This window comes from Phaseolus vulgaris, chromosome 6 (assembly GCF_051622355.1).
Source record: "Phaseolus vulgaris cultivar YP4 chromosome 6, ASM5162235v1, whole genome shotgun sequence".
In the NCBI taxonomy this organism is placed as follows: Eukaryota; Viridiplantae; Streptophyta; class Magnoliopsida; order Fabales; family Fabaceae; genus Phaseolus; species Phaseolus vulgaris.
Genome location: NC_143503.1, coordinates 25,160,906 through 25,188,818, shown reverse-complemented (window position 1 = coordinate 25,188,818; position 27,913 = coordinate 25,160,906). Strand labels below are relative to the sequence as shown.

The 27,913-nt window shown below is 32.1% G+C and overlaps 3 protein-coding genes across 3 annotated transcripts; 2 read left to right on the top strand and 1 right to left on the bottom strand.

The window, feature by feature from the left end:
* The first annotated feature begins 3,365 nt into the window (after positions 1-3,365).
* LOC137831526 (Tetratricopeptide repeat (TPR)-like superfamily protein) lies at positions 3,366-16,176 on the top strand. The gene is made up of 19 exons (XM_068639240.2): positions 3,366-3,757; positions 3,849-4,005; positions 4,573-4,691; positions 4,779-4,853; positions 5,923-6,016; positions 7,258-7,376; positions 8,588-8,658; positions 9,436-9,577; positions 9,696-9,871; positions 10,272-10,477; positions 11,196-11,326; positions 12,071-12,147; positions 12,663-12,737; positions 12,876-13,068; positions 13,447-13,566; positions 13,652-13,790; positions 14,314-14,354; positions 14,471-14,722; positions 15,082-16,176. Exons 1-19 carry the CDS (start codon positions 3,611-3,613, stop codon positions 15,787-15,789), a joined length of 3,042 nt encoding a protein of 1,013 aa, XP_068495341.1. The 5' UTR covers positions 3,366-3,610; the 3' UTR covers positions 15,790-16,176.
* A 4,924-nt stretch (positions 16,177-21,100) lies between these two features.
* On the top strand, positions 21,101-23,942 carry LAC3 (laccase 3). The gene is made up of 6 exons (XM_068639241.2): positions 21,101-21,287; positions 21,384-21,535; positions 21,782-22,026; positions 22,189-22,317; positions 22,562-23,512; positions 23,611-23,942. Exons 1-6 carry the CDS (start codon positions 21,174-21,176, stop codon positions 23,739-23,741), a joined length of 1,722 nt encoding a protein of 573 aa, XP_068495342.1. The 5' UTR covers positions 21,101-21,173; the 3' UTR covers positions 23,742-23,942.
* Positions 23,943-24,879: 937 nt separating this feature from the next.
* SEF (HIT-type Zinc finger family protein) lies at positions 24,880-27,141 on the bottom strand. Its single transcript, XM_068639242.1, has 4 exons — positions 26,861-27,141; positions 26,638-26,743; positions 25,347-25,453; positions 24,880-25,245 (listed from the first exon to the last, which is right to left on the bottom strand). Exons 1-4 carry the CDS (start codon positions 26,963-26,965, stop codon positions 25,042-25,044), a joined length of 522 nt encoding a protein of 173 aa, XP_068495343.1. The 5' UTR covers positions 26,966-27,141; the 3' UTR covers positions 24,880-25,041.
* Between the last annotated feature and the right edge of the window lie 772 nt (positions 27,142-27,913).

Sequence of the window (27,913 nt, the reverse complement as noted above, 5' to 3'; positions counted from 1 at the left end):
ATGTAATAAAAAAACATAATTTTGTAATAGAAGAAGCTAAGAATATCCAAAATTTATGTTGGTTCATATGTTTATTTATATAAATTTTGATTTTTTTTAAAAAAATTGATTAATAGATAGACGTTTGGACTAAATTTTTTATACAAAATCATTTAATCTAATCTAAAAAATTTCAAAACAAACAAATAAAACTATATTATTTATGCCAGAGCATGACAGTAGTTCATTGTTTTCTCAACTTTTAGATATGTCATATTGGAACATCGAATATTGATTATTGAAGACCTGAAACATTTTGTACATGTGATTACGCAGTCATTATAAAGATAAAATACAAATCAGTTATGTTTAAATATGTTACTTTTATTCAGGAGTCAGTGATGCATACCCAAAATTGACTCTCATTCGTATATTTTGTATAGTAGCCACATTCAAACGAATCTACTTACTTTTTACACTAAAATGAAAAAAAGAGTGACAACAAATAATCTCATACAACTTGAACATAAAATAATTATTGTACGTATTAAAAGATGCACAACCTTAAGGTACATAAATTGTAATGACCATTTTTACCTTTTCTACTCCTTCCACTTAAAATCTTGTGTCAACTACCACTCTAATTAAATCAAAGATATATGTTAGACCAAATACACTTATACTTGCATTATAATGAAAAATGTAAAATTTACCCTTGTAATAAGCTTTGAATTTTCTGACTAGGTTTTTTTGGAGTGAACAAAACCACACTACTAAGTAATCTTTAAGAATAATTACAATCAATTAATTGGACCTATGGTGAATGACAAAGAATTAGTTATATTATCATAATTTAAAAAAATACAAGTTAAAAAACTAAACCTTCAATATATGGACTAAAGTAAATATGCATTTAGGAGTCACTCATCCATGTTTTAGATCTAGACCTTTGTGTATTAAGACTTAAGAAATTCATATAATTTTGATTTGTCTTGCTCCACACTCAATTTGTGCATGGACCTACACAATGAATTATAAGTTAAATACAAGTATTATAATATAAAAGGCATAGACATAAAATGACTTACATGCCCATAGTTGTATCTTTAAAATATTTAACATGGAGGTTCCCCCAACATCCTCCAATGTGTTTGGTAAAAAAATGTACAAAAGAACAACAATAATATCGACTTCGTAACAGGTGTTCCCATAACTTACTTACCACGATGGGCATAATCGTAAACAAAGAAAAAGTGCTAATTTAACATTGATAGAAATTATAACAATTAATAACTAAATAGAAAATAATACATGTGATCGTGTTGATACTACTGTGACCAAATGTGTAGGTCAAGCTAAAAATGTACCTACAACCTCTTCCACCAATTAAACCTTTGTATTTGGTAAAGGCACTCGAGCACCAACATCTTGAGCTTCATCAACCACTAGTCAACTGTAAAGGGACACCATGGATGGTTAATCCTCCCTTTATTTGTCGTCCAAGTGCAACTAGAAGTGGGGGATTAACTTCAACATATAACTCACATATAAAATCCAGTGAGGGATTTCGTTCTCACTCGAACAACCTCATGAATTGTTGGTGTTCCATGACTCTACTGTTGAGCACGAATGTACTCTAACTTCTCATCGAACTTTGGCTGACCCCCATGTAGCTTGCTCAATTAAGGAATCATGCTACTCGAGCCTTCACGAGGCGTTGCTTCGACAACCAACTCCCTTGCAACACATTATTATTTCCCATTATTATTTACAATTATTATTTATGCCTATTTTTATTATTATTAATCACAATTATTTTCCAAATATTTATAGTTATTTTTAATTAAATTTGAGATAAGTTACATATTTTTTCCGTATGTAACAATTTTTTAATATTATTAATATTATAAGTATTATAAATATTAATAATAATAATATTATTAATATTAATATTATTAATATTAATATTATAAATATTAATAATATTTTTAGTTATTTTTTAAATAAAAATTTTATCCGTAGGTAACATTTTTAGTTATTTAACGTATTATTTTAAATTTTACATTAATTTATTGTTTTATTTTATATTTGTTCAACTGATATCTTTTAAAAACATAGTTATCCTAAAATGATTTTAAGAAAATAATGTTATAATGATTATAGCATATTTAAATTACTTTTTAAGTCAACTTATGAGTAATTTATTTTATATTTGGTGTTTCAAACTATTTCAAATCATAATTTAAGTTTTTCAATGCAGTTTTAAAAGAACAAGAAAACAAGGGTATTTCTTTCTGTACCCCTACATTTTTCTTCCTGCACTCGTACATTTTTTGAAATACCATAATTATCCTTGATAGTTTTGGGTGATTTCAGAATAAGAGTTCTGTAAGAAAAAGTGTTTTCATGATAGGAGTTTCATAAGCAAAGTGTGTTTTCAGAATATAAAATTTGGAAGAAAAAAAATCACTTTAGAATATTCTTTCCAGAACACAATTTTTTTTAATTTTCAAAATGATAAATCCAAATTCATAAAATATGTTATGAAAAGTACGTGCGAGAAATATTCTAGAAAGAGTAATCCAGAAATATTTTTAAAAGGAGCAAATGATCTTTTCCGAGAATGATGGGGTGCAGGGAGAAACACCCAAAAAAACAACTCAATCTATTTTCCAATCCATAATTACAAATTGACGAAAGTTTCTAAAAACAACTCCATTTTTTCTAACTATACCCATTACTTTTTTAAAAATAAATCCTAAAATTAGCTCAAATAATTTTCTTTTTCTAACCACACACTTGAATTTCTAGCAAAGTTAGTCCAAAAAAAAGAGAGGCAATGACATAGTTTGGAGTATTTTGTGATTTGGGGGGAGGGGGGTGTTTAGTAGTAACGAGTCAAATTGGGCTCCATCGGCCGATTTCAAATTAGAATATAATGAGTCAAATAACGCAAAATATAGTAAGATTAACATATATTTTTAAAAAATAAAACCATGTAAAAAAAATTATAATTACACTAATACACGTGCATTTCTTTATTAAGTGTCTAATTACTTTTTTGATAAATTTTTTTTTTCCTCATTACAACAAATATAAACAAATTATCCAATTTTGCTGCATTGCACCAAATGGGAAAAAGTTGTCCAACTTATTTTTTTTAATAAAATTAAAAACAAAAGTTATCCACTCTCGCTCTTAAATAACCCTATAACAATTAATTATTTAGTATAAGATTTGATAATTATTTAGAATAAGATTTGATAATTATTTAGAAGAGGAGATAAAAAAGAAGAAGAAGAGAGAATGAAACGTAGAAAAAGAAATAAAATATTAAGCGATGATATTAAAAAACTATTTATATAAAAATGTTATAGTAATATGTTGTTATCTTTAGTATAGTAGTGAAGTCCACTTCCAGTTCTCTTAAGAACCTTGGCTATCCTAATCCAAGCCCATAAGCTAGTAGTTTCAGTTTGCTTGTAGTTTCAGTTTCAGTTTTTCGTGTCTTGGTTAGGTTTTGCTCTTCGGTGCACAACTAATCTTCCCTTTCTCTCTGCGTTGTTCGTGACGATTCGACGAAGCGGAAACCATCACTCACACTCACCTCTGGAACCTTCAATTCATTCCAATGGCATCCAAGTTCAGCATAGCCGGCGGCATTCCAGAGCGCAAGGTTCGTCCAATATGGGACGCAATTGATTCTCGCCAGTTTAAGAACGCTCTCAAGCACGTCACCGCGCTCCTCGCTAAGTACCCTAATTCCCCCTACACTCTCGTAAGAACCCTAATCATCATCACCTTCACGGCATTCATTCTTCGTTGTTTTCCAACTCACGTTGTCTTCGTGCTCCTGCTTTTCCAATCAGTCTCTCAAAGCGCTCGTGGTGGAACGGATGGGGAAGCTTGACGAGGCCTTCTCCGTTGCGGTCAACGCCAAGGAGCTTCTCTACGCGAACGATTCTATGCTGATGGACGATCTCACTCTCAGCACGCTTCAGATTGTGTTTCAGCGATTGGATCACTGTTAGTGTCTTTTATTTGTTTCTCTTGCTTATTTGTGCTATAATTAATGTTTATGTTGCGTACAATGTTTTAAAATTGAAAGTAGAGATTGAACTGGCCAGAGCTTCGAGATATTGTTTTGTTCGTTGAACTTACTAATTTTGATTCTTCGTAACAAATAGACTTAAATTTTCTCTTAATGCTTGCAATCTGCCTACATTTTGATTTTATTCCTTTTAAAATTGTGTTTTAATAATCCCTGTAATGTTCGAATTTGTGGCTTTTTCCATGCCGTTGCTTAGCTGTGTTAAATCAGATGCCTAAAAAGTCAGGGACTTAAGTAATAAGTACTAGCTTTATTAGCGGGAATAAAATAGAAATTGTGGTCTCTAAAGTAATTTTTGACAACAACTAAGTAACAACGATGAATAATGCAAAAAAGACACTACAGGGATTATTGAAAAAAATGGAAATGAAAAAGTGGATAAATTACATGGACCTAGAACATATTTAAACCTAACAAATAAACATGGTTTTTGATACATTGGTTATGTGTGTGTTGGTTGACTCGAGTTTGTGTTTGAGCAGTGGACTTGGCCACTGAGTGTTATGAACATGCCTGTAGTAAATTTCCGGGTAACTTGGAACTAATGATGGGGCTGTTTAACTGCTATGTTCGAGAGTATTCGTTTGTGAAGCAACAACAGGTTTGTATTTGTATGTGTGAATGTCTATTTATGTTTTATATTTTATTTGTTTTTACAACTTACGATTTGCTATTGTCTAATTGGCAGACAGCTATCAAAATGTACAAGCTTGTTGGAGAAGAAAGATTTCTTCTTTGGGCAGTTTGTAGCATCCAATTACAGGTTCTCCCCAGTTCACTTTTAAACAAATTATCTTTTGCAGTATCTTTAAAAGAGTTTATTTCAATGCACTATCAGTTTAGATGGAATAAACATGACCAGAAAGTGAAATGTATATGACGGATAAATAAGAAAGGAAAGTATATTTAGAATGTCATGATCACTGCCAGTACATTAGTAATTAGTTGGTTTCTTTACAGTTTGTGCTGGCCTATATTCTAGTTTTTTTTTTCATTTCTGTTGTTCTTTTAAGAATGGACCTAGGTTTAATTAACTGTTGATTTTTTTCCTTTTTTCTTTTTCTTTTTCATAGTAGTTGTGATTAAGTATGTGCTTAAAAAGACAGTATTCTTTTGTTTCTTTGCTGCTCATTTGCTAGTACGTAATTCTTCAAGTAACATGCAAAGTCCAGGGAAAAAAAGTTATGTAGTGCATAAAATTTCTAATTTGCATCAGACATTTTTACATAACTCCTTTGCAATCTAGTTTTAAGATGTTTTACACAAAGCTTGTGTTGATATGAAGGGATGTCTGTCACCAGACTGCAGATCAATATTGCTGCTGATTGCAGTAGCTCAACAGTTGATCTGTGGTTTCAGGTTCAAGTTCTGGTCTCATTCATGATGAGACTGTATAAGCATATCTGTCATACAGAGTTGTAATTGTGATTCAGTTATGAACTTTGTCATATTACATTTCCTGGATTGCAAATAATATCCGACTAAAGATATTTGAAACAATAACCATCAATTTCATACATTAGATTTACTATGTTGCAATAAGATGGTTTTGAGTAGGGAACTTGTAGTTGATGATATCAATATTTGTTGGATAACATTAAGGAAAAATTCTAATTGCCATTGTGCTACTTGTTTGTAACTTGGCTTTAAAACATGTTGTGCCTTATGCATCTAGGTTCCTTATGAAATTTTCAAAAACAATAGTTCATTAATGTATCATTGTTTCTACTTTTCTTTCAGATATATTAAATTATTCATGTTGTTGGGCTTGATATTTATTCGCTTAGAAAACATTTTATTTACTTATTTTATGGGAACTTGGCTATTCATAGGTACTTTGTGGCGGTGGAGAAAACAAGCTTTTATTTTTAGCTGAAGGCTTACTTAAGAAACATGTTGCTTCACATAGCTTACATGACCCAGAAGGTGATCTTATTTTTTTTCTTATCTTCTAATGCTATTAGTTATTTTGATAAAAATTAATTCATCTAGATTAAAGGAGAAGAGAACACAAAATTGAGAATAAGATATCCTCTTAAGGAATGAAAATACAAACAAAAGAGATAAAATCATCAATTTAGCAAAGATACCCAGCATGTACACATATCTTTGAGTGAAACCTCTATAACTAAACCACCAACTTTACATAAAGTAGAAGCCAAACACCTTGTCTTAACCCAAAGTTGCTCATTCCAACCAAATGCTCTAACTCGTAGCATAAGCTAATACTGCACTTCGCAAGAAATGTTTGGCTTTTTTAACATACAGATCAGCAGCCCGTGACACTCCTGACAATTCAATGAAACAACATTGTAACACAGGGGTTTGTGTATTAACAGAGTATACTTTAGATTGCTGAGTCAGCAATTAGTCAGAGTTAGTTAGCCAACTGTCATATAACAGTTGGACTTAGCTGGGTTATCCATGTTGTCATTCTGTGTTTACAGCTGGAGTTAGGTCTATCTTGTAGCCCAAGTTATTCTGTCGGAGTTTGTTAGCCAACTATGATTCTGTTATGACTGTTGGAGTCAGTTGGGTTTGCCAGTTGTTGTTCTGTTAAGGCAGTTAGAGTTAGTTGGTCTTAGATCTAGCATGTAGCTCAAGCTATTCCTATGTATATATAACTGTGTTGTTAGCTCTCTTGTGTAGTTTATTCAATTTTACATTTTAGTAAGACTTAATTTTCCTTTTTCTCTCAGTTTCTCTGAATTCTTTATGGTATTAATAATTCTATTATGGGGAACTGTTCAAATAAAGCTTGACCTTAGAGGAGCTGTAGACTTTGAAATAGGTTTATCAAGAGGGAGCTTTAGACTTCCCACTTTCTGGATGAATGATTTTCACTATGAAACCATAGAAGGCTCAAGAGACCACTTTCTTTTTATCTGGACAAGATAATAACAAAGTCAAGACTCAAAATGGACTCCAACTCAAAGGATTCCTTATCATTTAAGTAGTAAAAAGTGAAAATTCCAAGAAATAGTAGAATCTTGAATTGAACACTAATTAGTGTTATGAAGAAAGATGAAAAAGTCACTATAAACCCTTTCTTGAAGAGGAATGCCCTACCTTCATTCTTTCTTATCTATTATGATCAACCATTAGTCTTCCTTGTGTCATCAAGTATATCATGTGTACGTGTTTTAAATTTTTGAAATTGGTTACAGCTCTTATGATCTACATTTCTATATTGGAACGGCAAGGTAAGTTTGGAGATGCCATGGAAATTCTGTCTGGGAACTTGGGATCACTGTTGATGATTGAAGTTGATAAGCTACGGATGCAGGTAATCTCAATAGTTCTCTTTGTGCTTTCGAATTTCTGTTTAGGGTTTATGTTCTGAATTCATATATTATTTGTTGAGTATAAATGGTCATCCAGTTAAATTAAGGGGATATTGGTACATGTATGTTGCTCCTCTTTGGTTTGATGTAGTGGAAAGTAATAATAGTGCAAATTAGTATGTTCAATAATGTTCCATTCTGTTTGGTATTATCATGATTTAATATTTGGAAACTGACCCGCTTCAAGGCAAACTCTTTTTCAAATGTCTATTCAGAAATTAAAATCAGTACAGAAGTTCATTTTTAGATTCAAACTTGGTTTTAAAATTGAGAGTGCGTCATTTTCAAGGATTCTAGGAAAAAATATATATGGGTCTCAATTGTGAAACTCATCAGACGTATATGAGGAGTCAGAGCTTTGCTAAATCTACAAAACTGATAAATGTCAGAATTAATCCTATTAGGTAGTTTTGTCCCCATGGAATGTTTGGCCTTAGAAGAAGCATTAACTTCCAATGGACATAATAATATAGGAGTATGCTGCAGTGGAAAACACACCATAAGAATCAGTCTTTTGTACCCTTTTAACTGTATTGAAAGTTAAATTAATTGAATCAAGCCAAAGGGAAATTTAACTTGCTTTGTGCTAGGTTTGTATTTGTTTTGATGGCTTTATGTGGTCTCAGTCACATGAAATTATTCTAAAGTTTGTATTTGTTACAGAAAAAGCTTGTAGAATTCCCCGTAAAAATAGATTGCGCTAATGAAAAAGCTTTTAATGCTGTAAAATATCCCTTCTTTTTCCATGAAGTGTTCCAATTTGGTACACTTCCAAAGATTTTTTTTTTGAAATAGGCGTGTGCTTATAATTAGTCTAGTTTTTTATTGTTATATAATTTTATGTGAAATACATTTTTCTGTAAATTTAAAGAAGTTTCTCTCTAATTAGACATATATTTTATAGAATTTAATTTCCATTTTTTTCTTTCAATTTTTCCCTGTTTGACCTGCAGAGGAATGAAAAACTGTTTTCTGACTTCAATTTTACTTTTCAGTATTGTTTTATCTTATCCTGCTTTACGTTTTTTTTTTTCCCTTTCAATTCCAATATTATCATTTATAAAATAGAAAAAAATCAACAGAAATCAGAACTATTTTTTTTTCTTACTTGATTTCTCTTATCAACTTCTATACTTTGACTTTAAGTTGACAGGGGAGACTTCTGGCTCAGGGATGTGACTACACTGCAGCGGCTGATATCTTTCACAAAATTCTAGAGCTATGGTATGCCTGGGTTTTGCCCTTATTGTTTATACAAAAAATAAAAAACCACATTGTTCACTGGTGGTAGTTGTTGTTAATGGATAAAAGTGGTATTGGTTGTATCAAGTCATTGACACAATGTATGTAAAGTATGCTAAAAATTGAATTTGGAATAAGCTTTTAACTATTATATCTATTCTAGCTTCTTTTTCTTTTTGGTTATCATCTACTTTTATATAGTTTAATGTTTATTGTCAGTCAGGTCTTTAGTGGTAAACTTATGGACTAGTAGTAGGAAGGTGGGGTCTGAATTGCTTAATGCCTATGGCATATAGGCTACAGAAGTCCCAAAGCTTGACTGCTGTCCACGATATGAACTCTTATTATGTCACTGGCAGTGAAGCACACTTGATTACTATTTTTTTTTCTATTTCCGTGATATTAATTTCCAATTCTAGCACAGAAATTGTAAACTGTATTATGTCACTGGCAGTGAAGCACACTTGATTACTATTTTGTTTTCTATTTCCAAGATATTAATTTCCAATTGTAGCACAGAAATTGTAAACTGTTCGTTTGGCTTTCAATTGTTCTTTATTCTTGTTTCCTTATTAATGTTTATCAAGCATGATATGTTATGTTGTACTCTAAGATCTAGCTGACTTGCCAATGTAGTTATGAAGTGATTTTAAATTGTGTTTCCTGAAATAAAGTCATTCATGGGTTCCTTTCTGCATGTCTTTTACTTTTTGTTCCCCATTTTTTTTCTTTCATTGATGTTGTTTCATCATTTGGCAGCCCTGATGACTGGGAGGGTTTCCTTCATTTCCTAGGCTGTTTGTTAGAAGATGACAGTATTTGGTGTGATGAGGCTTTTGATGATCCAGTTCACCCCCCAAAGTTTGTCAATTGCGAAGTCTCACACTTGACAGAGGAAGAGGTGAATGTTTAGTCTGTGGTGGTCTTTATTTATGAAAATAATTTATGCATAGAGGGGCCATTGATTATTTTTGTGGAATTTGATTTTTGAATAATTACAAACTACTATATGAATGCAGTTTGACAGTCAAATATCAATTGCATCAGCATGTGTACAGAAGTTGCTGGCAGATACTGTTAATAACTTGATAAGGTGTCCATACCTGGCAACTATAGAAATTGAGCGAAGAAAGCATATGCGTGGGAGAAGAAATGACGAAAATGTAATGGATGGCATTGTGCAATACTTTTGCAGGTACCTAATGGTGCATAAGTTATCATTCCTATGATTTCTTAATTTTCTTCTTGAATATCATGCATCTAAAGTGCTTTCCAGGAATGACATTTGATATTGTCTATACTGGGGAAAAAATCAATGGAATTTAGTTTGTTTAATAATTGTGAAGTGTGGAAACTCTGTTTTTGGTTTCTTTTTGTCTGCATTACTTTTATTCTGTTTAAAGATATGTTTCAATTCTGTGCCATTTCCTTCTTTCTAATAGGTTTTAACATGTGATTTTCAGTTTTAGGTTTAACTAGCTCTGCATTAATTATTATTTTTTAGTAATGTTGTCCCTTTTACATTTAAAGTTATGCTTGTAAAAGTGAAACTTTTACAATTTTTCCGTGTAAGAACTCTGCTTAATTTTTCGTAGGTTTGGTCACTTGGGCTGCTTTATTTCCGATGTTGAAATGTTTGTTGAAGTGCTCACTGCTGATCTGAGGACAGAACTTTTGGAGAAGTTGATGAAAGCTCGGGACACTTTGTCAGCTCCACCAATCAAGGCTCTTGGGCTGTCTATAAGCTTTTTCAAAGTTAAACAATTATTGCTAGGGAACATGTCCACATCTTGTGCAAAGGGTGGGTGTTGTATAGTAACTTAAATGCGTTAATTTTTTAAAATCTTCTCATTGTCCTGTTAGAGATATAAACCATGTCTGCATTCTCACCTTACAAATTAAGCTTTTAGGGAAGTTGTCTTTCAGTGTTAGATCCTCTATTATAATCAAATGTTAGCAATTTAATCCTTTTGTCTGTCATGCTTTAATGAGTGAGCATGTATTTGATCCTCTAGCCCAAAGGATTATTTGAATGAACTGGAGAAATTATTGTTTGATACACCTAACAGTTTTAGTATATCTTTAAGATATATAAAATTTATTTATTATCAGTAGTATTATAAACTTTGTCAAACTTCCTTTTGTGTTTCAAGTGTCAGAATATGCTGCACTCTCCTTTTTATTTTTCTTTTGCATTTTTAAAGTGCAGGCCTTCTTTCATGTTTGCTTCTCCTGCCCATGCAGAGCAGACTCATTGTCTAGTTGGTTTAATTCACTTCCAAGCTTGTACATATCTTTTGATTAAAAGCGTACTATTTGTTGAAATTGATCTCCATGTTGTGCATTATTTTCTCCCACTATCATAATGACTCCTTCCTAATTATTTTATTCCAATGTTGTTTTCTTTCTTTTTTGTTCTGTCAGTGGAAACAATGTTCTCCAGATTTGAGTTCATAGTCTGTCCTTCATATTTTAAGTGTGTAATGTAATGGATGCAACCTCTTCTAAACTTGTCTCAGATCTTGAGGCCTCTTGTGTTCAAATGTTTGAAATGTATTGCACAAACCTTCCACTTTCAAAAGATTTGGATCCACAGGAGGGAACACATGGTGAAGAGCTGCTTTCAATGACAAGCAGCATTTTGGTCCAGGTATGTTTTATTAAATTTATTTTTTGTAATGCACACTGAAAGAAAAGTGAAGGTATTCTATTCTTATTATGGTTTTAATTCTTTTTGTTGACTTATGAATCTTCATATTTTCCTAGTTTTTTTGGGTGGGGGCTGGGAGTACCGGAGGGGAAGGGAGACATACAAAGAGATTTTTATGTTAGGTGTCAAGGTTGTTGTTGTCAATGTAGAATAAGCAGAAAGATTGACCAACTATTTCTTATTTGATGTATCAAGTTCTTATATCAGAAATGATTTGCCAATTTGGTATCAAGTTGTAACTTGATATTTTATCCTCTGCTCTTGTAAGTTGTAACTTACTAATTTTCTTTACTGATATTTGTTGTTTTAAAAGAATCCAATTATGGCTTTAGTACTAATATGGGCTTACATGCTCAATTTAACATAGAACTTGGTTTTAACTTTTTAGGAGTTTCCCATGTTGTATTCATTCTAAACCTGAGTCTTCTATTCATCTCTAGATTTTTTTTTCTCTAAAAAATAATGTAACCAAGTATGGTAACAGAATTTAAAGCACTAAATTATTTATTTTCTCAATTTAAATTCTTCAGTTTGCTTTTGAATTGTAGGATTCTAGTGTGCTATAATGTAACATTGCTACTCATTGTCATGGTTTAGAAATATACATCAGCTGATTTTTAACATTTCAAATATTTATACAATTGTCTGACTATTATTCACCTCTTCTGCTATTTTTTTGTATAGTTATTCTGGCGTACCAAGAACGTTGGTTATTTGTTTGAGGCAGTTATGGTTTTGGAATTCGGTTTGGCAATACGAAGGTCGGGATGATTGTTTGCCTTATATCTTGGAATCCCATGAAAAATGTATTAACTTGAGAAAACACTTCAATGGAGTTGTGTTCTTGGGCTATATCTGAACAGTTCATTTTTGTGCCTTTATATGTTATTATACTAGTTTTTTATCCATGCTCAATAATACAGTAATAATAATATTGTGAAGTATCACATTTGGGAAAGTGAAATTGTAACTATATGATGTGTGAAAAAAATTTATAATTCAGCTTATCATTTACAATTTAATATCAAGATTTCTAGGATTTGTCTCAATTTTCAAGTTAGTATTACTATGATTTTTGCTTTAGAACTTTTTTTCCTGAACTAGATCTTTCCCATTTATATTATTTCTTGTATTAGAATGATTGAGTTTATCACTCCAAGGTTAGCTATAGATACATGTTAGCTTTTGACTTGTGAACCAATGAATGTTGCCATTGGTAATGATACAGTGCATTGTTGACTTTCTCAGTTTCTTACTCCTCCTTGTCTTTAATCAGATATGTGTCACAATACAAGATCTTGCTGTTGCATTTGTATAGCCACTGTGGTGCTCTATCAGTGGCACATGAATGGTATGGTATTTCAATTCTGTAATTTTACATTATTTCATAAAATGGCTGTCATGCTGATTGGTTTATGTATATATATTTCTGCTCCTATGACTAATTTCTTGCCATTATCCTAATAAAACATATTTTTCGTCTCTTCAGGTACAAGTCCCTGGATGTCAAAAATATCTTGATGGAAAGTATTTTGCACCACATGTTGCCTCAGATGCTGGTATCTCCTCTTTGGACCGAGTTAAGCTATCTGCTAAAAGATTACCTGAAGTTTATGGATGACCACTTCAGAGAATCTGCAGATTTAACGTTTCTTGCATATCGACATAGAAATTACTCAAAAGTATGTATACTGGATGCTTATATTTTCTAGAGACTTTCCTTTTTGAGTTGAATTACTTGGAGCACATGGATGCATAAAGTTGCAATTGCAAGCTGATTTTCTTTTTTAAGAACCCATCACGCATAACTGGTTTGATTATCTATGCTTACTTGAAGTATTCAAATATGAGAAGATCATCGATCTCCCTCTAGTGCCCCCCACCCAAAGTAAAAATTAATATGAAGCACAACAGGGTTTTGCTAACATGGTTCTGCTCATGTTAATGTAAAATAAAGATGTACTCATTGCATGATAATTTTCTGTTCATGTCAGTTCTGATGTAATGTTGAAAGAACAATGTCATGGAGTTGATCAAATTGATGCAATGTTATATTCCAGGTTATTGAATTTGTCCAGTTTAAAGATAGGTTGCAACGCTCTAGTCAGTATTTAGTGGCTCGAGTTGAAGCATCCATTTTACAACTAAAGCAAAGTGCCAATAACATTGAAGAAGAAGAGGTGATTCATGCTTGAGATGTAGTATATTTAATCACCACTCTTAATAAATTTGAGATGTAGGGTTAACCAGTTCAGATTTTCTCAGGCTGTCCTTCAAGACTTGGGATGTGGTATTTACTTCCTTGAGCTGTCTGAGGAGGTAGGGTCAAAGTCTTTGACCTTCAATGAGGACTTGCAGTCACGGCCCTGGTGGACACCAACTTCAGAGAAAAATTACCTTTTAGGTTAGTTTTTCAATCATATTTCTAGCTTAGGTTGTTGTATTCTTGCAACTTCTGGTACCAATATATATAGCAAATATGAATCTGTAAAGTATGTGCAAAGTTATCGAATATCAATTTGATGTCTTTTCTTGAAGAAAAGCTTATGCAATACTTCTTGCCGGGTATGTTGTTGTATTCATTACAAATAAAATTTAACTTGATATTAAGTTGTTTCTAAACTTGGTTTCCTTGAGTAAATAGTCAATTTAGAGTGATGGGCAGACTTATGGAATGGGTTTGGTCTTGTTTGGATGGATGAATGTGTGGGCTTGTAAATATCCAAATAAATTGGAAACTTACATGATATGGCAATCACTATAGCTAGTAGGGCCCAAATGTTTTTTCTGTGTGGCGTATAACTGACTAAATGCAGTTCCAAATATCATGGTTTGAACATCACATTATAATGTTGTATTGTTCTCCATTGTATATGTGTTAGTTGATTGCTATAATATGCATAGTGGATGGTTGTCTTCTGTTTCAGGGCCATTTGAAGGGATTTCTTATTATCCGAAAGAAATATTGGTAGGTCAATCCTGTTCTTCATGTTTCGAGTTTCAGTAAAAACTGAACTATCTATATGTGGGTCTTTTTTCTCACACACTCCCGCCCTTTATTGCATGGTTTGTCAATTGATGTAGCTCAAAGACAAGGAAGCAAGTTTAAAGAGAGTCATTGAAAAGAAATCCCTACTTCCTCGGATGATCTATCTTTCAATACAAAGTGCTTCAGTAGCAATCAAGGAGCATGCGGAGATCAATGGTTCTTTTACCCCAGACATCACAACGGAGCTAAAATTGTTGCTGGAGCGCTATGCACAATTTTTGAACTTATCTCTCTCTGAAGCAATACAAGTGGTCATGGGTTTCGCTAATGAAGAAAGATCTCCTGTGGTATGTTTGTTGCTACTGTTCAAGTATTTTTTAATACAAAAGCTACATGATTTTTTTTCCTATCAGGAGCTGAATTGACTAACTGTACCATGATATAAAGATATTTCAGAATGGAAAGACATTTTTTATATCAATAATACAGAAAATGATGCCTGTAAACTAGAGGTTGTGGTACAGAAAAAATGAGCTGTACTTAAAATGAATGTGCAGTTTATTATGGTGCTTGCTGTGTGAGGCATTTTCTTAAAGAGTTGTGCAACTGTTTAGGCCGTGTTCAAGTTATTTATTCTGCTTGAAATATCTTATCTTATATGGGTGGTACTTGGAATTTGATCCATCACTTCAAAAAACGTTGGCAGGTTTCTGACTCCAACTTGATTGACTGGTTGAATTTCACGGTATTTTTAAATGCTTGGAGCTTGAGTTCTGATGAATTTGTGAATCCAGATGGAAATGGATGTAGGCCTCGAATTTGGAATATCTTAGATTCTTTGCTGGAAAAATATACTTTAGAGAAGATTAGGTCCATAGGGCCTCAGCTCTGCTCTCCTTGGAGTGGCATTGAACTTCTGATACAGTTAGTTACAGAACCTTTGGCGTGGCATGGACTTGTAATCCAATCTTGTCTGAGATCATGTTTTCCATCTGGTAAAAAGAAAAAGAAAAGTGGATCAGTTTATCAGTCTGGCTCGAATCTGGTTCATGCAATAACAGACTCTGTGGTGCATTTATCACATGTGTTAGAGGACGTTATGAAATGGATTTGTGAATGGATGACAAAACCTGAAGATGAGAATTTGGAAAACATTTTTCATCTTCTTAACAAAGACGGGCTTAATAATGATGGACCGGGGAAGGTCTTTCGCACGTTAGAAACATTTATTTCCTCCGTCAACGACGCCGAATTTGGTGATCACATCTCCCCACCTCTCAAGTCTTGGAGTCCTGCTGATGTTGCCAGGAAAATGATGTCTGGGAAGCTTAATACGCTGATGGAATTTTCAGCAATCTGTGACTCAAAAATGAAGTTCTTACAGTCTATGAAACAGCAGATCGCACAACTATGAAGAATCGTCCATTATCTACTGGCCTGAGCTTTATTTCAGCTTCACAAACGGCTTATCAATTTCAAAACACACATCTTCATTGCCAGGGGTTGAGAAAATGTGCTTCTGTCCTGCTGTTATTTTCAGTGGCTCATCTACAGAATATGCCTTATAGGAAGCTTCTATGGAACAGTCGTCATGGTTTTGTGGTTAGTTTTTGTTCGCTCTAGTTTTTGTTGCTCCTTTTCCTGTAAAATTTTCTGGAGTGTACATTAAAATCACACCACCCACCCCCTTTTTGAGCTGTCGCCGGATTTTTTCAGAAATGTAGTCTGAGCAGAAATTTTGGCAGTGTATCATTGGTTTTAATTTTTTTAATGAAAGTAAAATTTTAAAATATTCTGATGATGATATTTCCATCATTCTCAAGAGTAAAAAATATTACATTTTTATTTGTATTTCACTTTACCTTTTATTTCATTTATATTCCACTCTAAATTTATTTAATTTTGATATTTTCATTAATTCTATAACTGGCCAAGAGTGTGAATGTGGAATTTAAATATTTTTATTTAAGCATATCAGGGCAAAGCTTGACACAATCTTTATTTATAAATTTTCTTAATCTTAGAATTTATTTATTTATTTAATAATATCAATGAAATGGAATTCACATTTTGAAGAGTTGAGAAATGGTTCTTTATGGAAGTATACAGATTATTAAAGCAGGCTTGACTTTTTTTAATAGGATATTTTCTGTGCATGTGATCAATAATTAAATTTCAGTTTGCTTGTAAACAGCTATCTGTCAGTTGTACCAGACTTTATCAGTACCCTATTTTAGTTCTCTTGAAAAATCTCTTCCTGTATTTAAGTTTTTTCGTTAATTCTATAACTAATGATATTTTAGGAAAAGATAAATATATTGTTAGATGTATAAAATACTCGTATGATAAATAAAATATTTAGGAAAAGCTAAACATGTCTGTAAATATATCATGTTGGCTTGTTGTAGTTAAACTTTTGTCTTTCATTTATTATCTCAATTTTAAAAGATAAAAACATTTTTACTCCTTAAAAAACCTGACGAAACAAATTTTACCTTCACAGATCCTTAGTTTCTCGGTAGATCCAATTGAAAGAAACCATTTAACTTCTTCCTACACCCAATCATTTTTAACATGCACCCAACAGAATTTTTTTATTCCGAAAATGTCCTTCATTCCAGAAATTCAAAATTTCATTTCACATAAAAAAATCCATAATACATAAAATTCCACAGAAAAAAATATCCGTCATGTATAACCTATTTATTTAAGGATATTTTCATCTTTTTATACTGAAATTGGTGCATTTATCTGGTGCAGGAAGTAGTTGCCTTAAGAAAATGTTGCAATGGACGTGACCAACGACTTGTATGGGACTTTGTGCATATACCATTTTCCATTGGCAATTACATTAAATCAATCATTTTAGGTAATATTTAGGGTGTGTATAAGTTCAAAAAATTAAACCACATGTTTCACACTTTCTTTTTACATCAAGTTACAAATAAAACCTATTTGAATTAAAAACTATAACAAATTACGTTTTCCTTTTCAAAGTTTTGTTGAGTTCATTTAACCTAAATTCAAGCAGACACTTGTTAATCGATATGGCAAATACATAGGTATTAAGATCTGTGCATCGCACGCACAAATGAAATAAATACTAGAAATTCTTCCTCTATGGTTACAACTTCTGTTTTTTGTTTATAAATTTCAAATGCTTAGAATATAAATTATGTGGAAAAATTGGCGTTGTCCACGATGGTTTTAGGATGCTTTCGTAAGAGGCATAATATTTTTGTGTAGAGTCTATTATAGTTCAAAACTAAAAATGGTAATGTCACTGAATGCCTTTTATGATGCAAGTTTGATTTGGGATGCTGCTTAGTTTCAAAGTTTTTATTGGTTTGTACCTCTTAGAAGTAAATGGCTTATAGATTTGAAGGCTTTTTATTGGTCATCTAATTTTATATTCAACGTTTAACTATATATCCTTTATTTGCCATGATTTTGAAAGTCAGAGACTGACAAAAAAGCACTGTTGATGGACACAGGGCACCTTTCAACGTACCATGCTTCCAACCTATCCAATTATGCTTCCTCCAACCAAACCAGTTTGATACATTTGAAATTAGAAACAATGTTAGCATTCAATAAAAATAATAATTGTGTAACATGTTTTAGTCTCCGAAATTTTGGATAGATATTTTTTTTTATTTTCCAAATTTAAAATTAATTTTTTGATTTAAAGAAAATTTCTATTTTTATTTTTCTGTCCAAGATATCATTAAAGATTTTAATTAAAAAATTAATAATTACAAGTTGTTTATATGTTAATCTAATTTGATCTTTTCGTTGTTATCATAAAACACGAAAAAAATTATTAAATATAAATTAATTTTAAAGATAAAAAAATAATTAGTTGTTATATTGATTAAATTAAATATTATTTTAAAGAATAAAAATTATTGATCTTTAAAGTAGATTTTATTATTGGTAAATAATTTTTAAAATAATTTCTAATTAATTAATAAAATTTTAACTATTAGTTAAAATTAATAGCTAATTAATATTAATTTAAAAGAAATATATTTATTAATAATAGAAATTATTTAGATATCAATAATTTGTTTAGTATTAAAAATAGTATCTAATTTAGTCAATATAATCACTAATTATTTTGTTTTTAAAATTAATTTTTATTTAATAATTTTTTAGTAAATTTATTTTTCTTTGTATGCATTCTCACTAAGATATCTGTGTAAAATATAAAATATTTTTTAATTTATAGAGACTTAAAACCAATCTAATTCAAATTTAAAGGATTATAAACATATTTAAATAAAAAAAATAGAAAAAAATAATATAATAATGAATTTAACTTGTGTACATTGACGGTGTAACAAAAATTACATAGTTAATGAATTAAAAATTATTATTAATATAATTTTCAAAATTACTATTAAAAAAATGGTATGATAGTATTGAGAGTCTGAACCCATTTAGATTGTTGTGGGTATATATTTTGTTTATTACTTATTTTAATAACATTACATACACCATTTACATTGGAAACATGGAAATTATATTTATCCCTACATCATTTTGAAAAATGATATGTGAAATACACGTGCTAGCAAACTAATTAGTGCCTCTATTGATTGATGGTCGAACAAAACTTTTCTGCTTGAAGAAAAGAGTGAAAATGCATATCAATACAGCGTTTAAAAGTTATTAAAATTAGTGATATTATCAGTGTTTTTTATTAGCAGAGATTATAATAAAAACTGTTTTGAGTTAATCTATTTCAGAACTAGAAAGTTGGTAGTTCTAATAAAAAATGTTGTTGAGAGGAGAAAATGGCGGAAGTGTGTTTGAAGGAGTGAAGGTGTTAGTGGCAGTTTCAAATTACCCAAAAGTGGTATGAATCTATAGAACACATTCATACGATATAGATATACAGATTCTTTGAGACGTATAATCTCTAGAATATAAGACACGGAACATATATCTATATATTATATAATTATAAATTATTTAAATTGATAATAAAGATTTATGTTTCTTATTTTTATAAATAAACTAAAAATTTATATAATAATTTTGAAATTTTAGAAAATTAATGTATTTTTCTTTTTTAAAATTGTGTTAGAATCATACTAAAATTATCATGAATTCAATAAATATTTTTTAAATTAGACATTTAATCAATAAATGTCTTATAAGTATTTTACGAGTGTCGTATCCGATACATATGTCCAACATAAACACGCAATTTAAAAAGAGTTTCCATAGCTCATAAATATCACTTGTTTAAATTGTGGCATAAGATGATAGAGACACTTGCTACTTCTATGTTGGAATCAACCACACCAAATGGCAAAGACCACTTCTCATCACTGCTACTTTTGTTTATGTTAAAACAAGTACCGTGTACACTTAAACCGTACAAAAGAAACAGTATTCTTCATAACCACCCAACAAAATCAAAATTCAACCTAAACTTAATTGCACTGTTGTTTGTCTTTCTTCTTAGCTTTTTTTTCCCTACCTTAAGTTATTACCACGTGTCACTGTCAGAGTAAAGAAAATGGAGACTCTCAGGTTTATTTATATGTAGAAAAACTCAATCGTCACCACATTATTTTTTCTTTACAAATTTTTATGAATTAAATTTTATTGAAACTAAGAAAATGTAGTGAGTTTTGTATCTTATTCGATAAACTCCTAGCGCGATTTTATAATTTTCAATTAATCTTAATCAATTGCTACGTGAGAATAATAATATGTTCCTATAATCTGTAATACAAAATTTGCATTCCAAACTCTATTATGCAAAATTATATTTCAAATTATAGAGTTGGAAAGATTTTTGAATCCAAATAATCCAAATCGAAAATGATAAATTAGACTTTATACAAAAAAGATAGATAGGAAGGTGTACGAAGAAAAGTCTTAGGCAGTGGTTTTCTTCGATGAATTTGATCTAGCAAGTTATCATTTTACTAGAAAAATCATGTTTTACCACACTGCTTTTACAGTATAATAGACCCATTCATCATGTTGTAAACTTGCAACTTTTCCTTTATTTCAAAATACCTTCATACTCTTTGAAAATTGCAATGCTACAAAGTACAAAATCAACTTCTGCTTCCTTGGAGATCAATATTAATGCCTCCCCACACCCACAAAAAAAGAGTAAATAACTGACTCTACTTATTTGTAACTCCATGGTTTCGCCCAAATGAATAATGCTTCGGTCAGTAATTAGGGAATGGAAATAGGTGGGGATGGAAATTGAAAATCATTAACCTTCTCTAGCTTAAAAGCAATATGAATGAAGACAGTTACAAGAAAATTATAATTTTCTATTATGCTTGCTCCTAAACACTTAATTATTGAGATTAAAAAGGATAATTCTGTAGCAGTGCAAACCAAATATTGAAAATGTCCTTTCTCTCTTCATATTGGTTCGATCGGGTATAATTATTCTATTTTTATTATCATTTTCCTCAACATAGTTTTATGGCCATACTCAGAAGATTGCTAGTATCTTAACAAGAAATTCCAGAAAACAGATTTATTAACTCAAGATGTATTTCTACTCTTGTGGATCTCTTTACATCTAAATAACACAACCCAGCATTTATTCTACAGTTGATTGCTCTGTGCACCATGTATGTCCTCTACTTTGTTAGACTAATTATGGAATATTAAGTACCTTGTTGACTAAAATAAAATGACTCAACTGAAGTATTTCTCTTTTCAGGCCTTTCCCTATTTATAAGTCTAGAAATTGCGACATTTTAAAACAAATCCCCCTCAGCCAAAGAAACACCATCAAACAAAACCAGAACAATGAAGACTTTCCACCTCCCTGGTAAGTCATGTTGTTCTTGGTTCTTACTAGCCCTGCTTGCTCTCATTGCTTCCCTTGCTTCAGCTACAGAGATACATTTCCATGAATTTGTTGTAAGTGCTGCTTCAATTGTATCATAGACTACATTTCTTCAATATGGTTAGAGGCCGTTAGTAATTATCATTCCATTAATAATTTGAGTGAAATAGGTTCAAGCTAGGTCAGTGAGGAGGCTGTGCAAAACCCAAAACATAATCACTGTCAATGGGCAGTTCCCAGGGCCAACAGTAGAGGCTAGAAACGGGGATTTTATGATAATCAAAGTAGTAAATGCAGCACAGTACAACATCTCCATCCACTGGTAAATAGCATCATCTTTCTTTCACTTTCACATGGAATTCATGCTTAAATATCATACTCTTCAGTCAGAAATTTTCCCCACGCTAATCTTATAATACATTTTTTTTTCTGCCTAATAATACATAGTTGGTCCATCAGTCAATATACTATGCTATTGATACATACTTGGTGCATGTACCAATTTACTGTGCTACTGATGCATAAAATTTATCTTCCTCATAAAGTGATCATGGGTTATGTGCATCAGGCATGGGTTAAGGATGCTGCGAAATCCATGGGCAGATGGTCCGAGTTATGTCACTCAGTGTCCCATCCAACCAGGGGGAAGTTACACATACCGATTTAGAATCAGAGATCAGGAAGGGACACTATGGTGGCATGCTCACACTAGCTTCCTGAGAGCCACGGTTTATGGAGCTTTCATCATCTATCCCAGATTGGGTTCTCCCTATCCCTTCTCTATGCCAAAGCAAGAATTTCCTCTCCTTCTCGGTACATCTCTAAAACTATCTTTCAATTCTTTATTCTGCCCAATTCCCTTGAATAATGAATCTCCTTCCATTGTGAACAAACTTTACCTCACAGCAGAACATTTAAAATGCCAATGAGCTTCTCATTTAGTGTCATGACAGTTTTACTGTGATGATGCCACAGGGGAATGGTTTGATTCGGATATTGTGCTTCTCCAAAGGCAGGCAGACTTTGCAGGATTACCTCCACACCCATCTGTTGCATATACCATTAATGGGCAACCTGGTGATCTTTACAGATGCTCAAGCCAAGGTATGAAATTATTACTCAGTGTGTGCCTGCATTGCTTAATGGTTGAAAAGGATATTAAAATGATTGATAACTTATTTTCAAATGGCAGATTTTCTGAACCTTTAAAGTATATTTTCATTATAATAAAGTCTTAAAAAGGAAAGCATAGTGAATAAGGTGAAGCGCTAAATTTTTAACTACCTTAAAAGCAGATCTATTTTGAGAGAAGTTCCTGAGTCATTGATGTAACGTACATACAATGCAGGAACGGTGCGTGTTCCAGTAGAAGCTGGGGAGTCAATTATGTTGAGAATCATCAGCAGTACACTCAATCAAGAACTTTTCTTCTCCATTGCCAACCACAGCATGACTGTTGTTGGTACAGATGCAACATATACCAAGCCCTTCAGAACCACAGTCCTAATGATAGGACCTGGTCAGACATTCAATGTCCTCGTCACTGCTGATCAACCCCAAGGTCACTACTACATGGCAGCACGTGCCTATGAATCTGCTGTGAATGCTCCATTTGACAATACCACCACCACAGCAATCCTAGAATACAGATCAACTAGACGCCGTAACCAAAACAGACCAAGACCAGTCTTGCCAACTTTGCCTGCCTTCAATGACACTGCCACTTCAACTGCATTTACTGCTAGGATCAGGGGCCTCGCCGGGGTTAAAGTCTTTACGAAAGTTGATGTGAATCTCTATTTCATAGTGGGGTTGGGGTTAATCAATTGCACGGATCCTAATAGTCCCCGGTGTCAAGGACCAAATGGAACCCGCTTCACAGCCAGCATGAACAATATATCATTTGTACTCCCAAAAACCACCTCCTTAATGCAAGCATACTACGAAGGAATACCTGGTGTCTTCACCACAGACTTTCCCCCTATTCCCCCTTTACAATTTGATTATACTGGGAATGTACCAAGGGGGCTATGGACGCCATCTCGGGGAACTAAGCTCTACAAGGTGAAGTATGGCTCAAGGGTGCAAATTGTTCTGCAAGACACGAGCATAGTGACCACTGAAGAACACCCTATGCATGTTCATGGATTCCACTTCTTTGTAGTCGGTTCAGGTTTCGGCAACTTCAACCCAGCAACTGATCCACTCAAGTTCAACCTTGTAGACCCACCAGTGAGAAACACCATTGGAACACCTCCTGGAGGATGGGTGGCTATTCGTTTTGTGGCTGACAATCCAGGTAAAGTATTATACTACTGTAAAAATTTGCTTCTGCAGTTTGTATCAGAATCACATATTAACCTATTCCATGGTTTTCTTTCACTACTACAAATACAGGAATTTGGTTCATCCATTGCCACATAGACTCACATCAGAATTGGGGTTTGGGCATGGCACTTCTGGTAGAAAATGGAGTTGGCCTTTCACAGTCAGTAATACCTCCACCGCCAGATCTACCCCAATGTTAAGGTTAAGAAAGTGTCAGTAGTTAATAAATTTATTGTTGTGTATTACAAGTCCAAGAATTTGCCAAACAGACAGTATGGCTTCCCGCAGTTCCCATACCAGAATTAAATTAAGTTTAATTGAGCTGTATGTTTACGGTATGTTGATTAGATGGCATTGTAACTCTATATAAAGAAAAATAAAATTTAAATGATTTCTTATCATTACTATTACCAATTTAATATTTCAGTGAGAAAACTATATCATTCGGACCACTTGATAGAAAAAATATTTCAGTACCAGAAAACAATTTCATATCCTACAGTGGAAGAATTGTCCACTTATTGCAATGTGCAGATGTACTATTTTGAACAAAGGAGCCTGAGCAACATAAAACAAGGTACATTTAATTTTTAGCAGGTCACCATGAACAAAAATGTGAAGCTCATCCTGACTGTTCCTGGATACCTAATATGCAAGGAAATCATTGGATCTCTGGGATTGTCAAAATCCACAGCATGCATCAACTGTCATGTTTTATAGGGGTTCTTGCATAATAATAAGAAACTAAAGAACTTAACAACAAGCTCTGGGAAGTAAGCTTCCTTGGAGATAGTCTAGTCAAAGACATGCATACAGGCTCACAAACAAAGATGCTCCATATGCAAAATAAAACAGAATAATCCCCGTGACATATTAAAGATGATCAAACTGATAGCTTCAGTTATTGCAACTGTGGACATCAAGGTTACCAAATCAATATTCAATTTGTGAATCACCAAGCTAAAGTTTGAATCACAAGATTCAGAAACAAGGAAAAATTACTTCAAATACATCTTATAAATTGTTCAATGTAATCATTTAAAAGTAGAAATTAAAAAAAAACATCTTATTTGTCATTAGTCTTATAAATCAAAATTATTAACAACGAATGACAAATGAAGTGGTAGAATAATCAAATAAGTTAAGTTTAGAAGCGCTCATTCAACTTTTTTCTTGAGAGTTGGTGAAAGAAGTAAAACAAAAGATGGCAATTTGTTGAATCGTGTGACTTGTATCAATGATACATCTTATGATCCAAGTTGATAGGTAACCAAATCACATCAAATTGTTGGATTTGAATTATGAATCATAAAATTTAATAACTTCGAAGGACATCTTTAGCAAGGTTATATAGATAAATAGGATCCAATAGGGGTCAGAATTTACAGTTTCAGCTAGCACTTGTGACTTAATAACTGAACCACTAGTTTAAAAGGGTAACAAAAGAGTAAAATTGAGCAAAGTGCTTGCTTTCACATAGTGCTGGTAAACACTGATGAATTAGGCTACAAATTTCAAGCAACGAGTATCATTGTGCACATTTTGACATCTATAGGAACAAAAGCGCATACCACATCTCACACAGGTGTAATTGGCAGAAAAACCACAAACGGTACAGAAGTGGCGACGGGAGGTTGAGCTTGGTGGTCCAACTGCAGCTTTCCAATAGGAGGGCACGTGAGGAGGCAATGATTCTAAGTTAGCCTGCAATTGCAGGAGGTAGGTTAACAAAAACAGAAACCACGACCAAAGTAAAACAGGAGAATCACTTGTGTGTATGACCTGCAGTGGATGTAATCACTGACCTCATGTAAGAGCTCAAGGAATGTTCTCGGGGCCCTCCTAGCTTCAAGCGCTTTTGCCTGTCTGGTCTTTCTTTTTGTGCCTTTAGACTGCTTTTTCTGTATGTAAACTGTAAAAAACAAGGAACTAAGTGAATTTTAAATTTTGATAATAATCAAATATCTTTTTAAATCTTCACATAATTTTTATAATAGTTTTTAAAAAAATGAAAATTTCATAAAAGGATCTTTAAAAAATTACACTCCCTGAATTTCAATCAAATTGCAGTCAATACCCAATAAAAAACCCTTTTGATTCAGGAAACTTAACTGTTGGAATTTACACTCATTCAAGCAGTCGGTAGATGAAGACTGCATGGCTCAGATCTTGAATGAATTTTTTTAGTCTGCTTTAGGTGATCTAGACCCAACAGTTACATGTTGCCGATTGCATGAATGCATGTAAAAGTCTGTTAGAAGGAATCCTGGGTCCATTTATAAGATACATATACCCTAAGCCTTAATTAGTTAGATTTGTGGACTCTTCAATTATCATTTATCTCAATCACACGTCCTAGTTTATTAAGGTAGTAGATATGTGACAAAAAGAGAGGTTATAAACTACAATTTGATGCACATGTGTCAAAAAATGACACCCCAAGTTACAAGTTAAAATTAATAAGTAAAAGAAAATTTAGTTCCTTAAATCATTATTCATAGTCACACTAGTCCCTACAATTAATGAAATTAAATAAAAAAGCCTCCCAAATTGTAATCCTTCACTTACTTCATTCCAAAAAGTTACATGCAAACATAAGTAATAATTATTAACATACTTTCAAGCCTTCAAGGACCAAAATGACAGTAAGAGGGGTTAAATTAGGGACTCAAATGTAAGAATTCCAATTTCAGAGGCATCTCTTGAATGTTGTTAAGTCAGACCAGAGGAGTAAAGTTAAACAAATCACAATTTTAAAAACTAAATGGGCCTTTACTCTAAAATTAACACTAACAGAAAAAATAAAATAAAATAGAGTAAAATAGATTTCGTGTCCCTAAAATATATGACTTTTTGATAACAGTCCTTGAAAGTAAGAAAATTCAAAGGAAGCTGCTGAAAATGTAATCTAATAATCACTTCACTACAAAACTCAAAAAGTTGTCTTAAGGAATCATACGAAGTTATGTTCAAGTCTAGGGACTTACGTTTTAATTTTCCTGGTTTCAAGCATTTTACACTTTAACTATAATGATGTTCTGCCTAATAAAATTATGAAACAAAAGAAAAAAACAAAAATAGAGAAGAAACCCTAACATTGATCTTCCTCATCAAGAGAAGCTTCATCATCATCGTTAGTGGCATCTGCGGTTTCAAAACCTGCATTGTCATTCTCCAAAGCATCCAATCGCGCAAGTGCCGCCTGAATTGAATTGTAACAGAAGCGCACTTCTATCAGATTCATCATTCAATTTTCAGTTCATACATGTTTTTTTGAAAAAGTTAAAAAACAGAACGAGAATTGAGCGGAGATAGTTGCCTGAGTGCGGTTATCGGCGCTGGCAAGTGCGGCGACCATTTTGGACGCAACTTTTCGCGTTCGGCTTGACATGCGGCGGACCGAGCTGGCACCGTCGTCCTCCATTTCCAACTCCGTGGAATCAACGACTGAAAGGCGTCACCGAAACAGGGCCTTAACCTTAAGGTGATTTGAGACGAGTGCGAGTGAGCGATTTGGAGCGCTACGTCACCACACACCACCCTTTTTGGAAGTTCTTGCAAGCGATTTTATTTATCAGTTAACTTTTAGTATTATTATCTAATAAGAAAATGAAATATGGTGTATATAAGCTATCATCTATAAAAATATAATGAGATTCTCAATTTTTGTATACTAATTTTTTTAAATACATATATATATATATAATTTTTTTTAAAATATTAAATTATTCTTCAAAAATACGACCAAGACTAATATTCAAAATATTTTTCTCTCTATGATCCAAAAGAAATAAAATTATTATTAACAAATATTTTTATTAATTAAACTATAACAATAATAAAATTGTATAGAACATATCATATATATAATTATTTTAATTTAAAAAAATTATATTTTATTTATTATTTTCTTACTTGTATATTCTTATCAAGACTAAAATGAATTACTAAATATTATATTTTATTTAATTTTCATAAAAAAAAATAAAAATCGAGTTACAACGTGAAATAAATAAATAAAGAGTAACAGAAAGACATAATGAATGTGAATGTGGAAGAAGAAAAAAAATGAAAGAAAGAAAGAAGTTGTTTGGTGAGCCACATATTGTCAGTAGAAAGAAAAAAAAAGCTAAATAATTTATATATATTTATTTATATAATTTTGTTTTACAAGATACTTAGATAAAACAAAACAGTTTTTAAAACAAAACTATAATATCATTATTAAAATTAATTATAAAATTGAATCATTTTTATATATAAAAGATATAATATATTTGTGTTTATTAAAATAAATTATAAATTTATACTTTTAATATAAATATGTTAATAATAATATTTGATTTAATTTTAAATATTAATTTATCTACAA

Excerpts from the sequence above, each read along its gene's own strand:
- LOC137831526 (XM_068639240.2), top strand. The coding sequence starts at position 3,611 with ATGGCATCCAAGTTCAGCATAGCCGGCGGCATTCCAGAGCGCAAGGTT. Across the intron at positions 9,872-10,271 it reads ATTGTGCAATACTTTTGCAG|GTTTGGTCACTTGGGCTGCT; the intron begins GTACCTAATGGT and ends AATTTTTCGTAG. Across the intron at positions 12,738-12,875 it reads CTATCAGTGGCACATGAATG|GTACAAGTCCCTGGATGTCA; the intron begins GTATGGTATTTC and ends TCGTCTCTTCAG.
- LAC3 (XM_068639241.2), top strand. The coding sequence starts at position 21,174 with ATGAAGACTTTCCACCTCCCTGGTAAGTCATGTTGTTCTTGGTTCTTA. Across the intron at positions 22,027-22,188 it reads AGAATTTCCTCTCCTTCTCG|GGGAATGGTTTGATTCGGAT; the intron begins GTACATCTCTAA and ends ATGATGCCACAG. Across the intron at positions 22,318-22,561 it reads TTACAGATGCTCAAGCCAAG|GAACGGTGCGTGTTCCAGTA; the intron begins GTATGAAATTAT and ends CATACAATGCAG.
- SEF (XM_068639242.1), bottom strand. The coding sequence starts at position 26,965 with ATGGAGGACGACGGTGCCAGCTCGGTCCGCCGCATGTCAAGCCGAACG. Across the intron at positions 26,744-26,860 it reads GCGCCGATAACCGCACTCAG|GCGGCACTTGCGCGATTGGA; the intron begins GCAACTATCTCC and ends AATTCAATTCAG. Across the intron at positions 25,246-25,346 it reads TCCTTGAGCTCTTACATGAG|GCTAACTTAGAATCATTGCC; the intron begins GTCAGTGATTAC and ends CTGCAATTGCAG.